This window comes from Poecilia reticulata, chromosome 17, assembly GCF_904066995.2.
Source record: "Poecilia reticulata chromosome 17, P_reticulata-male-v2, whole genome shotgun sequence".
Taxonomy (NCBI): domain Eukaryota; kingdom Metazoa; phylum Chordata; class Actinopteri; order Cyprinodontiformes; family Poeciliidae; genus Poecilia; species Poecilia reticulata.
Genome location: NC_088846.1, coordinates 17,952,529 through 17,968,782, shown reverse-complemented (window position 1 = coordinate 17,968,782; position 16,254 = coordinate 17,952,529). Strand labels below are relative to the sequence as shown.

At 38.2% G+C, this 16,254-nt stretch overlaps 1 protein-coding gene across 2 annotated transcripts in view; it reads right to left on the bottom strand.

Annotated features, from left to right (window-relative positions):
- spidr (scaffold protein involved in DNA repair) overlaps positions 1–16,254 on the bottom strand; it is a 44,784-nt gene that overhangs the window by 21,452 nt on the left and 7,078 nt on the right. For both annotated transcript variants that reach the window (XM_008434242.3, XM_017310172.2), the window contains exons 7-10: positions 14,533–14,642; positions 11,826–12,045; positions 3,953–4,154; positions 2,680–2,909 (exon numbers count right to left, since the gene is read on the bottom strand). In XM_008434242.3, the coding sequence (XP_008432464.2) occupies positions 2,680–2,909; positions 3,953–4,154; positions 11,826–12,045; positions 14,533–14,642 (762 nt within the window). The remainder of the gene's footprint in view (positions 1–2,679; positions 2,910–3,952; positions 4,155–11,825; positions 12,046–14,532; positions 14,643–16,254) is intronic.

Sequence of the window (16,254 nt, the reverse complement as noted above, 5' to 3'; positions counted from 1 at the left end):
ATGCCTCATTCACTGATTGATTAACTACAACAGCAGTCCCTCACATAAACATCCAAGCTACTTATACTGAAAAGAAAGCTTATGAATGATTAGAACCTAGTATCAGTAATCCTCCAAGCTATTTAAAGCTGAACTATTCTGGTATCAATAATCTAAAAATAATTCCTTTTAAGTGGCATTTCATAATGACCAACACTGATTCATCACTAACTCAGAAACTCTACATAGCTTTTCAGAGAGTCAGAGGAATCTGGTGTTTAGGCATGACAGTTCAAACTTCATATGGCTGCAGCACCAAAGGTCGCAGTGGGGGAAGAAGAAAATTGCTGAGGATTGTAAACAAAATCATTTAAGGTTATTTAGGTTTAAAAACAACTTACAGATGCATCTCAATAAACCAAAATACAATAAAAAAAACGATTTAATAAATTGATTTATAATGTAATTTTTGGTATAAAGTGTTTTTGGTATCAATATTTTAAAAAAATATCATTAATACATACATATATATATATATATCAGCTGAATTTGATGATTTTGTCTTGCAGCTAATAATTATCTATAAGTTGCCTGTTCACAGACTACTGTATCTCAGCATAAACAATGGAAAGTTCAGTGAAAGGAAAAAGTGTGACAGAAAACATTGCACAACCAACCGGAAAAAGTTCACCCTTGAGAGGACTGAGAAGCAAGTTTGGAGAAACCTTTAGTTGGAAGGTAAAACAAAGCAAATAAGACTGTCTTATTTCCTCCCATTATGCTGTCTTCATTCAGCGCATGCCACAATGTAGCAAAGGAGATGCATCTTAAAAAAACTTTTAAGACAGCATAAATGTGATGATTTATATGCAATAAGTGACAAATTGCATAGTAATAAGTGATTTTTAATATGACAGTTATGTTGGTTTTTAAAAAATTATTTAAAGCGGCTTTTCATGTAGCGTTGTGCTTCTGATAAGTGATTCAGTTAGAATATAGAAACATGCTGGTAAGAAGATCTGAAGATTTTCAATTAAAGGTAGCTCAGACGGTGAAAATAGAGCTCATTACAATCACTGCCCCTTTCCTAATAAAAGGCAACAAATGAAGTTGTATCCGCTCTTATCTGGTGACACCTTAAAAAAACAGAAAGACTTACAGGATGTTTATGTAACTGGACATTTGGGTGAAGATTTTTTATTAGGTTTTTTTTTTACCTTTTTTGCATGAAAATGTTAAAAAATGAATACAAACTTGCAAGGACGATGAAAGGCGTTTGATTTGCTTGAACACTGAAGAAAGGGGGCTCAACCCTATTATGCAACCACAGGATATACAGTACTTGTTCAGTCTTTACAAAAAAAGAAAGCAAGCATTGTTCTAAAGTAAGCTCCTACAATCATGCACAATTATATCTTTTCACAATAAGCAGGGTAGAATACATTTGTAGTTTAATCTCTACATATTCCAGTTTATGTTTAACTACATAAATATGAAGCTCTATTTATTTATTTTACAAACTATTTTCTCAATATTCTTCACATCCAAGACTAGTTCAGGGAAAACCCCAAAGGCAAACCTAGGCTGTTGCATCTACAGTCTAATCAGACTGTTGATTAAACCAGACTGTTCTCTGGTATCAGGGAACTGAATGCAAACAAAAGAGAATAACACATCAATGTAACAATGTAAACAAGAATCTCAGTTCCCCAGATCCCAAAAAGAGAAAGAAAGAATAATCACCCAACAAATAAATGCACTTTTACATTCTCATAAATTTACTGTCAAAACTAAGAAACAAGTTCATAAAATGTCTTTCAACACTTGTCCTAAAGTTGGAAAGTTCATTTAAATAAACAGAATTCTTGAGCTAGGTGAAAAGATTCAAACTACGGACTTCCAAAATCTACATATTTAAGTCCAATATTTTTTAATCGTTACATGCTCTTTTTGGGTTGCATTATCAGGAGATGCGGAGTTCATTTTTGTAGCAACACTCTAGGTACTTCTGCACACACTTACTCTGTTGAAGTTCTTATTAACACTTATTTTGATGATTGTGGGTTGGCAGCATGTGTGTTTTAGAATAGGTGTTGAAAGTGCTGTTGGTTTTAGTCGAACCTATTTATCATCTGAATGGTTTTCGGTCAGAGGAATTAATTTATTAAGGCTCTAGCATGCAGAAGACTAATAGGGCTTTGATTGATATGATTGTATGAGAAGAACTCTATAAGGAAAGTCTGATAGATTGAATTGAATATATTAAATTTAGTGGATATTTAGTGCAATGCGAGTGGATACCGATTCAATGCTGGCTCATTGGTGAACAAGAGTTTTTGAGCATACTGCTGCATTTCCTGAGAATTGGCCAGAAACAATAGCAGGGAGACTGGATTCAATTAAAAATGTTTGTGTCCTTTGTCAAGGAATGCCATATGGCTGGAGACAGCATGAGCACTCTGTGGGGCCTGCTGCTCTGTGAACAATAGCTCGACCACTGAGACACATCATGTCACGCAGGAGAAACATATGGGCTCTGAAAAAAGTCAGCATGCAAATCCAACAAAAGAAAGAAATTCAATTGTAGCAAATGACACAAAGTAGGAGAACATGATTTAATTTATTCTGTTTCTTTTGGCATCACGTAATAAACCAAAAAGGCCCCCCCGAACTACCAATTATCAGGCTGTTTAACAGTACCTGGTTTTTCCTTTCTCTGCAGGAGGAGGAGTCGTGGAGGACCGAAGAGATGCTCTGTGTTTGAGAAAGGACACAGGGGAACAGTCTGCCATTGGGACGGAGTAAACTCTTTGGACAACCACATCCACATCCTGGTCCACATTGCCTGCCTGGCCAAGTCCTTCAATGGCCTCCAGGAGAGAGAGACAGGGTCTCGTTCCAAAACTGCAGAGAACATCAGATGCTGCAACCTGTGAGAGAAAAGAAGCAGAACATTTTGACAAAACATAAAATTTAAAATGTGTGGCGTTTTGGGGATACATTTATTGATCAGTGTTGACTGATAGAAGTCAATACTCACCTCCCCCCACCCCACAAAAAAAGTAATGTGAAACTCACAAAATCAAGTTCTTTGTTTTGTGTAAATATGAAGCAAAATAACAATTTTAAAAGTAACTGAAAGCCAATAGGTACAAGCAACTAAAATTATTATTGTTCAAGCATGTAAATTTTTTGCTTCATTCAAAACCTGTTGGAAGGTGAGGTAAATGACAGTACAAACTATTATGATGCTATAAACCAGTGGCAATTACACTCCCATTTACCTTTGAAGTTTTTAACTTGAATCGGTAATTAACATCTCAGCTAACTATATTGCCCAAGGTAACTCCCATGACCAAATTAAGGCCATTAAAAGGCATCAGACAGCATATTTTTTATCGCACACAAGGAGGGAGTTTTGAGGAGGATGTGTTAAAAACACATGGTTCCCAGGAAAAAAAATAAAAAAATCTTTCCATTTACTTGTAATTGCTTAAATATTTTTAAGTAAATAAATGTACGAGCAAATCCATCACTTGTGACACTTCTGGAGTACACACTGAGAACATAACTAATTGTACCGGGATAAGTCCTCCACCATGACTATTTATTATTCTTTACGCCCAGGATTATTTCCAAGATACTGCGGTGAACCCTGCGGCAAGCAACCACAGTCTGTAAAAGTACAGCTGTGATTTTGTAAATATGAGTTCATAAATAATATTGACGTGAACCTCTTGGATTCTTGTTCTTTTGGATTCTTGTTCTTTTACACAATAACTGAACCTAAGAAGAACCTCAAGGCTTGTAGCAAAACTGCTCTGCATGCAGTTCTTCAGCGATGTCGTTATGTGATTAAGTGCTGATTTTTCTGACTGATTAAATTTTTCTCCCTCAGTTGAAGCGGCGTAATTCAGTTTCTTCTCAATTTTCAGCTATAAATACAGTTGGGGTAGTGTCGATATGTACATACCTGCTTTGCTCTGCCTTCACCTTTGCTCTTGCATTCATCCAGCAGTCCAAAGATCTGACCCAAAAAATAAGGCAAGCGCCTCTCCGCAGACAGCCAGATCTTTGGTAAGGACATATCTAGTTTGGAAGCAGATGACACTTTCTGGCTGAAGTGAGTGCTCAGGATAACAGGACAGATGAAGCCCTCTATAGACAGACTTTGCCTGTAAAGAGAAAAAGACCTGTTAAAATACAGTATCTTGCCAAAGTATTGAGCTTTTCCACATTTTGTTATATTGCAACTGAAAAGTCAAAGTATTTTATAGGGGTATTGTAAAAAAAAAAAGAATGCTTGTTAAAAGGAAGGAAAATGACACATCTGCAAATGGAAATCTATAAAATGTTTGCATTTCTTTTCAGCTGGAGTCAATACCTTAGAGAAGTTCTTCTCACTCCAAATTCAGTTTAAGGTTTTTGAGGAATGTCTTGTGTTTCTACAAAATGATCTTACAGATTGAGCTTTGCAAAATTACCTTAAGCTTGCTAGATACAAGTTAAGATCTCAGTGAACAGCAATTTTCAAAGCTTGCCACAAATTCTCAGTTGGACTCATATCGTGATTTGACTGGGCCACTCATCCTTCGGGACAGAGATCGACTGACCCAGTTCCAATGATTTTTCAACTCTTGTATCAGACTTTTATTTCAATATTCCTCTGATCCATCTCCTTCAGCTCTGACCAGCTTCCCTATCCCTGCAGAAGGAAAGCATCCCTACTGCATGATGCTGCTGCTACCACACCACATGTTCAGGGCGAGTTCTCTGCCTCAAATTTTGCTTTGCAAATAAGCCAACATTTTTAAGTTTGATCTTGTGTGACCAGAGAATCTTATTCCAAATATTCAGTATGACTTCTTGCAACAGACTGCTATGCCTTGGTAAGTTTGTGGTTCTGTCACTCAGAATTTGGCTGATGGATTTAATAATTCTACATACATCAAATGTCAAAAATGTGATTTTTGAGATTCCACATATTTACCAGTGGACTGGCTGGTTTGTTCACCAACTCTCTCCATCAAACTTTTGAGGGATTCAAAAAACTACTTAAACTACAATTAGACTATATACAGGTGGACTCTGCTTACTGATTAGGAAACGTTCAAAGCCTCTCTCTGGCACTAGATTACATTTAGGAGAGTCGGAGGAAAGGGGACTTCAGATTTTTAGTTAAAATAAAAAAGCTCTGTCCCCCCCCCAATTCACAATTATGCACAGCATGGTGTTACCTCTATCCCATAAGATCCTAATAAAATACACTGCAGCTACAAACTCAAACTCCAATAGTTCTAACAGTGCTAAGTGGTTGTGCTATGCACTGTAGCAGCTGTTATGTTTTAAGCCTCAACTCTACAAGTTCTCTAATTTATTGGTTGGAAACAATTTATATTAAGAGCAGAAACAAAGCAGAAATTTAAAGATCGACAGTATGTTGACCAAAAGAAAGAAAAAGACGATTCTACTTAAGTTAAATCGCTCGTCTGAAGAAAAAAAAAAAAAAACGTGAATAGATAAGAATGTTCCATAAATGTAGGGGGGCTGAAAGCTTGAGACAGTGTGAATGTCAAAACTCAGATTAGCTGCCATCCACCTCCACAGGACTGTTTACGACTCTGCACAACTGCAACTTCAAATATCTTAACTTTCTCTAACGCATGTTGCAAACACCAAAGACACCTTCCAACAGTGGGAGACTGGTTAAAAAAAATATTCAAATGTGATGCTGTCTGTGGAAAAAAACAACTTTGTTTCTTAGAAAAGGAAAAAAAAAAAACCCACCACAGTCAAAAAGTTGTAAGTGAAAAAACAAGTCGATTGAGAATTTTTGTGTACATCTTCTATTTAAGATCCAAGTAATTTCTTTTATTACCATTCAGAGTAAAGATCCCCACACCCAAGTGTCATTTACACAGGGGCTCAAACATAACGGCCAGGCATTTCTCCCACATGTTGCACGGATAATGGTGGGATGACAGCTAACCACTGACTCAGAGCCAAGAGTGCACTTTGTGACTGAAACTGCAGGGCATGTTTCAGCATGTTTTAGACAAATGCTGATTGTAAGTGATGAGAAATTAGACACGCAGACGAGTGGGAAAAGTTGAATCAACTCGTGGGAATTTTTTTTTTTTTTTGCCCCAGACAGGTAAAGAATTAATTTGCTCTTAAATTATATCAATTTAAAGTCAATAGTATTGGAACTAAACTGTAAAAAGATGAACACACTGGCCTTTCCTTTCTAAACAAATGAAAATATACTACAACTACAACAGGTTCTCATTAGTGGATATTTAAACATAATCTTAAAAGTACAAAACATAAAACAGGTTACGCAATATTAGCATTTATTAAGGAAAGATAGACCCAAAACAAAAAACTGAGCCAAGTACATCCTTTCTGCTTCAAGACAGTGTTTTATGAAGATAAGTAGTAGACAGCTGCTGCCAGTCAAAGGCTGGCAGCAGTCTTTGACTGGCAGCAGATGATAGAATATTGGGGATTTTATCATCTGAAGAGCATTTCAAAGATTAAAAGAGTAGTGTCTCAGCAAGATCTACAGAAACTTGTCAATGCGTTTATCTTTACTTGGTTTGATTACTACAACAGTGTATTCACAGGTCTACCTAAAAAATCAATTAGATAGTTGCAGCTGACTCAGAGTCCTGCAGCATGAGTTCTCACTAAAACCAGAAGGATAGAGCACATCACCCAAGTTCTTAAGTCCTTACACTGGCTCCCTGTAGCTCAGGGCTAAATGTTAATGTAGGCAAAAGTTTTGCATGACTTAGGTTTGGAAAGTTGTATTTAAATTAATCACAAAACTTGTAAAATGTCCTTTGCTGAGATGGGGACCTTGGCAGAGATGTTTGGCCATCATGCAAAACATGCAATATTCATTCCTGCCCACAAGGAAAAATAAAAGTTGTGAACAATGATTCACTGCGCTGTTTGAGAATTGTAGTCTGCCTGTAATTTTATCAATGGCAGCAGAGGAAGTTAAGAAAATTGTTCAGTCCATGTGAGTCACGCTTCCAGATATTGAATTAACAATATTCGGCTCAGAACTTCTCTCATTGCAATGGGGGGTGGTTGTTTACAACCCAGACAATTTCCGGTAAGCTTCATAGTGTCAAACTGGAGCATTTTATACATCACAGACAAACGTTAATGATTGCGTAAAATTTAAAACCTCAACAGAGTCCACTCCTCCAGGAAGTAATGGTTTCTCAACAATTAAAAGTTCAGACCCTCTAGACCACTGGTTCTTAAGCTGTTTTGAGGTACCGAACCCCCCAGTTGCATATGCGCATTCACCGAACCCTTCTTATTCCAACCCCCCAGACACACAAAATACTTTGCGGTATTCTGATTTAGTAATGTAATTATATTAGCTGTGTAACCACCCCCACACCACTAGAGGCAGTACCAACCCCGGAAAGATGCGACTAAGGAGCAGATTTAGACTATAGAATTTAGTAAAAACTGTGGGCTTTGCTGACAAAAGTTCAAATCCGTGCTGAGAGTGAAACTCCTTCAATCAGTGCTCCTCCGCAGCTCTGATTGTCTAAGCAATGTAACGTGATCCTCTGCAGCAAGTGATGGCAAAGTGGGGCACGTCATCACGACTTTACACAAGTGTGTCATTACCTCCGCGGCAGAGACTCATCGAACCCAGGTTAAGAACCACTGCTCTAGACAAAGCATAAAGTAAAACAAGGGATAAGCTAACAAGTAAAGGTTAGCTGAAATGGGGTGATGTGAGAAATGTTGGAGATCCTGGAGAGGAACCAGGTATGCAGGGAGAACATGCAAACTCCATGCAGAAATACCCTCACGCCAGGATTTGAACCCCAAACTTCTTGCTTTAAAGGAGCAGTGCTACCAACAGTGACACTGTTCAGTTATTAGGTTAAACTGGTGGTCATCATACAAGCTACTGAATTAAGAGACATGCTTCTGAATTTCATCTTCCATTTTTGTGTAAAATAATTTCCGCTTGGAATCTGCAATGTACATTTCAGGTTAAATGTAAAATATTCTAAAACCTTCTAAAGACAGAGATCCAAGAATTTCAAAAAAATCTCTTATGATTACAACTAAGAATAACCAATTTGACTATAATAAGCAACAGATTTTTAGTAAAGCTAAATAAACAACCAGCTCTGTCAAAAAGAGGTACTTGCACAGTTGCAGTGCACACCCTTAACCACAGCAGATAGTACCAGCAGATCTTGTTGTTGTTACAATCATCGGCACTTTATGCCTTCAAGCAAGACGATTACTACCAACAACATTACGTGCTCGCCACATTCTGTACAAGCTGCATTTTAATCCTGTTGGAACAAACACTTTGACGACTCATTTGATGTTATTGTACAACTCATTTTCCCATATGATCATAGAACAACAAGTGCTTTCTGACTGTATAGGTTCTTGCTAAAAATGGAGAACCATTTAAATGGCATAACGTTAAAAAATATTTTAAAACCGAGTAGTAGTAGTTTATTCAAAGTAATGGTGAAGAAAAACAATTACAATAAAAAGACTGAAAAGAAAATCTAAACGATGTCAACGCAACTATTAAAATAAGAAGACAGAATTTGAGTGATTTTGACGTACGCTGCCCAACCGGAGAAACAATTTAAAATGGAGAGCAAGGCAGCAGGTATTGCTTGAAAACAGATAAAAGCAACAATAATTTTTCACATTTACCATAATATGCACATAGAAGAGATCATAAAGCAACAAAAAGAATAAAAAAGAAAAAAATATTTTTATATATACATATATATATACACACACACTTAAGCGCTGCACACAATTTTTTTAAACACTTCTCGGTAATTAAATTATACACGCAAGGTAAGAAATTAGTTATATTCATGGTAAAATTACTTCCGGTTCATAAAGTATTTGATGGGTAACTCCTTAACCGCAGTCAAGGTTTTGCTAAACTTTACATAGACCTGCTTCTCCCATAAAGTCCTAAAGCAAACAATCATGCTACAACACACCCGGGACGTGACGCTTATCAGACCAACATCTCGGCAAAGATCGGTAATCATAAAAGGTTGAATTTAATCTTGGCAGAGCAGAACGTGCTGTTCATGAGAACCAGCACAAAAACTAACAGGAAGTGACCCCATTGTCAACAGGTGAGTGGGTAGCTGTCATCATCTGACAGGTAGCTGCGTTAAGGAGTGGCCCGGCTGCTGCCGTCACAGTTTGTCGGTGAATAAGCCCTGCAGGTATTTCCGCTCGGGCTCAGCCCACTCACAAGGAGTGGGAGGTGGGAGGAGCCAACCTACTCTGCAGGAATTATGTGGGAGGTTAACCATCCATGCGACACAAGAAACTGATAGGAGGAATTTTACTAGATGTGCTGATCCTCTCATCTCTTGTTTTTTTCCATTTTAACCAGTTCAGTGTCTGAGAAAATGGAACTGATCAACACATTTTCTGGATATTTTAAGTTTGACAGCAGATTCTTTTGGTTATGAAACGGTGTTAAAGTAAAAACATTTTTCTTTACTTAGGACGTTAATTTACTCAAAAATAAAAACCAGATGCATAAAAACATAAAAGTAATTGGCAGATTTTACAGTGCATAATTGCATAAAAGAGTGATTTCCTTAGTCTAGGTTTTTTTGAATAGTCATTACTCTATAACAGCAATGTTGAAGCAACAGGGAGGCGCTAAAGTCAAAGATACTTTCAAACCACCATGTGTTTTCAATCTCAGCCCTCTGGCTCCCTCCACTCTCCAACTCCCAAATGCTCCAGAAAATAATCCTACAGTGTTTTTTCCCCAGCTTTCTGGAAATGACCTAACTACTGCCAGGAAGAGGAATGTGAAGAATTCCCTGGAGCTGTGCGTGACGTCAGAGCGCTGAGGAGGCCCCTTCGCATCCGCCAGCCTGGATATTCCAGAGAACACTCAAACCCAAACTCCCAACAGCTGGAGTCAACTGCTGCCTTGCCCCGGCTCCAAAACACTCCCAAAAACACCTCCACCACCCCCACACCACCATCTGAGAGACTGATCCTCGCATCTGCACTTTAAGTTCTTACTGTTATACGCTGAGAATAGTAGTAAAGCATTACACAAACACCCAATTAGCAGTTCAAAATAAAGCTAAATGCTTGTGCAGCCTTTGAGAATACCTTTCTAAGATTATTTTCTGAGGTTCCTTTATTCTATGAAGTATTTTAAGTTTCGTGTTGTGTAACTTTCTGCAATAAGATTTTTTTCTGTGTAGTTTTTGATTGCCAGCCAAGACATCATTCAGAAAGAAAGAACACAAAACTGGGAAATCCAGTAAACCGACTCTCCACATCTATCGCCCACCCTATTTGTGCTGCTATTTTAAAACTATTTCAGTAAAAATAATTTTATCTAAGCCATAAGTGAATCAACAGTGAATCCAGAAGTGATTTTAGTTATTGGTTCAAGGTTCACATCACATAGAGGCTTATATTGTCTTACACCAGATGCTTAAGTTTTTAAGCATCTGGTGTAAGACAATATAAGCCTTGTTGTTTTATGTTATTGTTTTACATATATTTTGATTTGTTTCATGATACATTTAATCCGTCAACTTTGGTGAGAATTTTCTACCTCACACACTGAGATAATCATAAAATGTCACAAAAACAGAACCATAATATCTGTCTATAAAATTCCAAAGATTTGAGAAATGTTTGCAGATATTCGTCTCTGTCACATAATCTTCTACATTTGTGTTCTCCTGAATCTCAGATTTAGGCGTTTGTGATTTCACTGCTTTACAAAATATAATGGCTTCACTCAGTGACTTTTGGCTGGAGAGTACTTGTGATATCATTATATGGTTCCTTGTAAATGTGTTACATGGTTTTTCCACTAACTACAGCTTGGTTTGTACAGCGATTCAAAGGCAGATCTGATCACTGCCAATCTACACTAGCCCCCACTGCGGACAAGAAAACAAATCTGTTAATGTTATTTCCATTCATAACCATTTTCCCTTCTTATATTTACACCCAATTCTAAACTTTATTGCAAGCAAAAGTATCTTGATTCACAAAATCAATAATGTGTTTAATGCAGAAATAATTGCTCGGCTTCATCTTTCTATGTGGTGGGGTGCATTCACTAGTGAGGAAAACCTAAACACTAATTTTTCAGATGATGCCCAATGATGCCAATGAGCAATGGCATTACGTTAATGCCATTGCTCATTAATGTAAGTGAGCAATGGCATAGATGGAGGTAGGAAGTCCAACTGATCCTGAAACAAGCGATCTTGTTTCAGCTTCTAAAACACATCTGGTGCTTCATCTGCAGTAAGGCATACAAGCTGCATAGGATAATGATGGGATCTCAGATTCTGGATCTGTCGGAGTGACTGCATAAACATGGTCTTGAACATTCTCAAGCTGCCTTAAATTAGCAGATAAAGCCCTTTGCAGTCCTTTTTGCCCATTACTAAAATTGATTCTAGTGACCAAGATCAAACAGATAATGGGGAGCAGTGGGTGCTTTCTGAGCTCATTATTTGACCACAATACTGCACTGTCAAATTTGCATAGCTGCAACCCTAGTTTTATGTTGCATATATTTTTACTTATTTATGTTTAATCTCATCTGTTTAGACTGTAAGGAATCGCCAGTGAAAGTTAATTGTTTCGTCGTCTGCCATCAGGTGTAGTATGAAGTCTGATCTGATTTGATTATTCACACCCATGAACTCAAACCTGTCTGCAAGATTTCCAACTGATGCGTTTTTAAACAGCAAAGTCTAATCAACAGATAAATATGAACTAAGGGGGCTTTGAAGTTCATCACACGGTCTCACCAAGGTGGGTATATGTGGATGACATCTCCAGGTGCAGGAATCAGCTGAGCTGCCGTCTCTCTGTTGAACAACACCAACATCCGAGTGGTTTCCTCGGAGACGGCGTTTCTTTCCTGGTGGCCGTCTCTGGGGGGCTGCTGGTGCTCGCAGTGCGCCAGTTGCATGCTGGACTCCTCATGGACCTCCAGCACCTCCAGCACCAGCACACCAGGCTGGTCCACTGGAGAGCAGAGCAACAAAAACACAGATGTTGAGAGTCTGTTAAGCGTCTGTGTACAGACTGTACTAAGACTCTAGCAGACTGCTGCTCTCTGTGGGACCCGTTATACGTTACGAGAATGATTCACTTTTAGAATCAGAACAATTTGCACTGCATAACAGGCTGAGTTGGAAATGAAACGCAGTAAATCCCCAGAGATGTCGGTGCAAATATTTGGAATTTCACCACAATGCTGAGTGTGCTTCAAGCCTGCACTGCAAGAGTGTAAAACGATAAACAGGAGGGGCAAATTGTGGCAAAGCCCTGCAGACATGCAGTAAATCAAACTAAGATAAGACAGCGATGCTTAAAATTGGTCTGTAAACTTGACAGCTCCAAGTAAAAGAAAAAAAGAAGACGGCATGAGAGGGTACCAGAACAACACTTCATTGTGTGGATATGCGATTGGCCAGGGGGAAGGGGAGGGGGCTTAATATAACGGTCATAAATCACAGAGATATTGCTACAAAGCAATTATTTTTTTAACATGCATCTGTCCAAACAGGACAAATACTGTACATGTTAACACTTATTTTCTGCTCTGAGAACGTGGGTTTCAAATGACAAAATCCCCAGAATAGCTGCATACTGTACTACATACCTCTACGTAGCATTCAATGCCTTTAAACTTTGACATTTTGCAATACTAAAACCACAAACTTTATGATTTTAATAGAACATTACAAAAAAAGTGCTCAGTTGATCATTTGAAGAGAAAGGATTCATGGGTTTTAAACAAGTTCTGAAGAGTGTGGCATCTGTAATCAACCTCTCAAAGTCAATATTTCTTTAAAACTACCTTTTTGCCATACGCCTCTTGCCAGCTTTGCACATCAAGATTTATATTTTTGCCCGTGATTCTTTGCAGAAGACCTCTAACCGAGTCAGATTGGATAGTGAACACCCATTTTCAAGTTTTGCTACAGATTCTCAATTGGATTGAGATCTCAACTTTGACAAGGTCATTTAAACACAAGATTATGATTTGATTAAACCATTCCATTGTTGCTTTCATTGTATATTTAGAGCTACTGTCCTGCTGTAAGGTGACATTTCACCCCAGACTAAGGAGTGCTGCAGCCTCCAGCAGCATTTCCTCCAGAACTGCCCTGGATTTACCCCCCATTCATTTCTTTACCTCAAACTCACCATGACTCTGAAGAAAAGCACCCCTACAGCATGATGCTGCTAGCACTATGCTTCACTGTGGAGATGCTATGCTCATTGCAACATGCAATGAGCATAGCACAGAGATGCTGTTTTAATGTCACACAAAGCACGTTTCAGTTTGGTCTCACTTAACCAAAGCCCCTTCGTTGCATCTCCTACATGGGTTGCAGCAAACCTTCTTCTAGCATCTCTGTATACAGATGAGGTCTATAAAGTGAACAACTAATAGCCGTTTTGTCAACAAATACTCTTATTGCCCAGCCTGTCAAGTTTAGAGGTCTTGGTAGGTTTGTTTTTCCATTTTGAGATGATGCATTGAACAGTACTTTGTAAGATATTTAAACTTGGAATATTGCTCTATAACGTCACTATGCTTTTAACTGTGTGTTTGCCGTCATAATGTGACAAAACGTCTAAACGCTTAGGGAGCATGGACACTACCTCAGCCTTTGTCTTACACAGAGAAGTAACACTTGATGACATAATATGCACGTGTGTGTATGCGGCACACAAGTACTTTACAGCAATTATAAACATGCATCCTCTATCAGCATGGACCAGCTGGAGAACATTGGTGTTATTGTTAAATACGAGTCAGGGAGGGAGTCAGATGAAACCGATCGAACTGCAAAAAACAAAAAAAAAGTGTTAGAACACATGCAGAAGTTTATATTCTAAATCCTGATGTTAGCTAAGTGACTTCAACTGTGTGAATGCTCGACACAAACAGATTAAATCAAATGATGATAATGCTTCGAAATGAGGTCAAGTGAGTGTAAACCAGCACATTCTTAATCCCCTGTTTAACCCCATGACTGCCCACAAACCTTAAGATGAATTTGTGGGGTGTTTCGTTGTTCCATAGTCAACTGTCACCTTTGAGTAAGCTTGTGTCCTAAAATGAGGAGGTACTTAAGAACCTGTTCAGTATGTTCATACTGGTGGTTTAGTACACCACGGAAAGGAAAAAGGAAAAAAAAAATGAACTAGGCAAGCAGTTTCCTGTCACCTACATTGTGAGTTCACAGCTTAGTGTCACAGTAATCAAACTGCAGCCAACACTTCCTTTAAGCGGCCCCTCCATACCAACACATGTTTGATGAAGGAAAAAGAAGAGCAGTTAACGAGAAAAAAAAACAACAACACCCGCTTAGAGATGGGTTTTATCCCACTCATAAATCAGTTCAGTGTTGAACTTAAACAGTGATTCAGTTACATACATGCGGAACATCCTGATGGGATCTACCTTACAGAGTAGGTCTCTGTGAGGCGGTTCACCTGTTGTGGCTGCTGCTACTGATGTGTCAGAGATGGACTTGTGCCTCCAGAAACTGATAGCTGACCTCTGCCTGCACTGAAGTCGGTTCAGCCTCTCTGCCAGACCTCCGCTGTGGAACAAACACACACACACACGGGGAGATGATGTAATGTGATAAACTCACACAGAACATATGACCTAACCAATGCTTGAGCAGATCTGTTTGTTTCAAAGAGAAATAAAAGCCTTTCTGATGCAGGCAACAAGCCTGCAGATAGCCATCTGTCAGATTGTTGGGCTTAAACGACATTTAGCACCCACATGATGCCACCAGGTGTCCCTTTCATCATCCCTTCTGCAGTGGAAACATTGCAATCAAAGTTTGACTGTCACCTGGCAGAGAGCAAATATGTCTCGCCTTTTGTTGAATTTGCTTGTTCCTATGATGAAGCAATACACTGTAGGAGTGTATACAGCAAATGGCTTCATTTAAGGAGGTGGTATATTTTTGTAGTTAATGTATTTATACATATTTAACATTTTCCTAATTCTTACAGGATAAAACCCTAAACTTTAGGGAATTTTATTAGCGATTGTTTAAGATAAATCAACACAAATTAGATTCCGATTGTGAAGTGGAAGAAAAAAAATGATGCATCATTTACCATTTTAATTACATATTACAAAATCAAAATTGTATCAAGCTCTCTTTACTTTCACACCCCTAAAAAATAAAAAAAATCTAGTCCAACCTACAAGCCTCTGAAGTCTTACTAGTAAATAAGTAATAATCGACAAAGTTGATCTTTGTACAAACCTCACAGGTTTGTACAAAAACATTAGTGAGCAATCAAGGAACATGGCAGACGGGTCAAAGAAAAACTTGTAAAGTAGTTTAAAGATACATTAGGTTATAAAACTGTATAACAAGCTTTGAATATTTTTCAGAGCTCTTTGCAAAAGAGTATGGCACAACTGTAAACCTACCAACACATGGCTGCTCACCTAAACTATAAGAGGCCCAAAGGAACTCTGGAGGAGACGCAGGACACACTTCTTAGGTGAAAGAAAAAGTAGACTGCTACTTTTCTAAAAAGAAGAATAATTGTCATAAATCTAGCTTTTTTTTTTTTTTAAAGAATTGTAAGCAGAAAGCCATTGTTGACTAAAGCAATAAAATAAAACTGACATTTTGTTGTATACCACAAGTCATGTAAATGACACAGCAAACCTGTGGTAGAAGGTGTTCTGCTTTGCTGAGACCACAGCTGATCTTTTTGGCCTAGAAGGAAAAAACGGATGCGAAGCACTGTGTATAAACTATGTCCAACATGACATACAGCTGTGGCAACACCGTGCTATGAGACAGGGAAGAGGTGTCAACTGATGGAGGGCAATCCTGGGTCAACAACACAAAATCACCTTTCTGTTAAAAACGCTCACCTTCCCGCAAAACGACGAACCTGGCCCGAAAATATATCCAAAGCTAAACGGGACGGTCTAGATCCGAGCATATTCATGTATCCAAACGGCTCTGTCAAAGTTCAAACTTAATTAAAATAAGAAACCGAAACTTAAAAACTGATATTCACAGAAGTCATTAATCAAATCTGAATGAGTTTGAGGTTTTATGTGCACGGATGAGCAAAGCTAATAGAGATGCATCCCAAAGACCTCGAGATGTAATGGCATCAAATGCACACCACTTTTTTAAAGACTTTTTTTTTTTTGCTTAAAAAAAA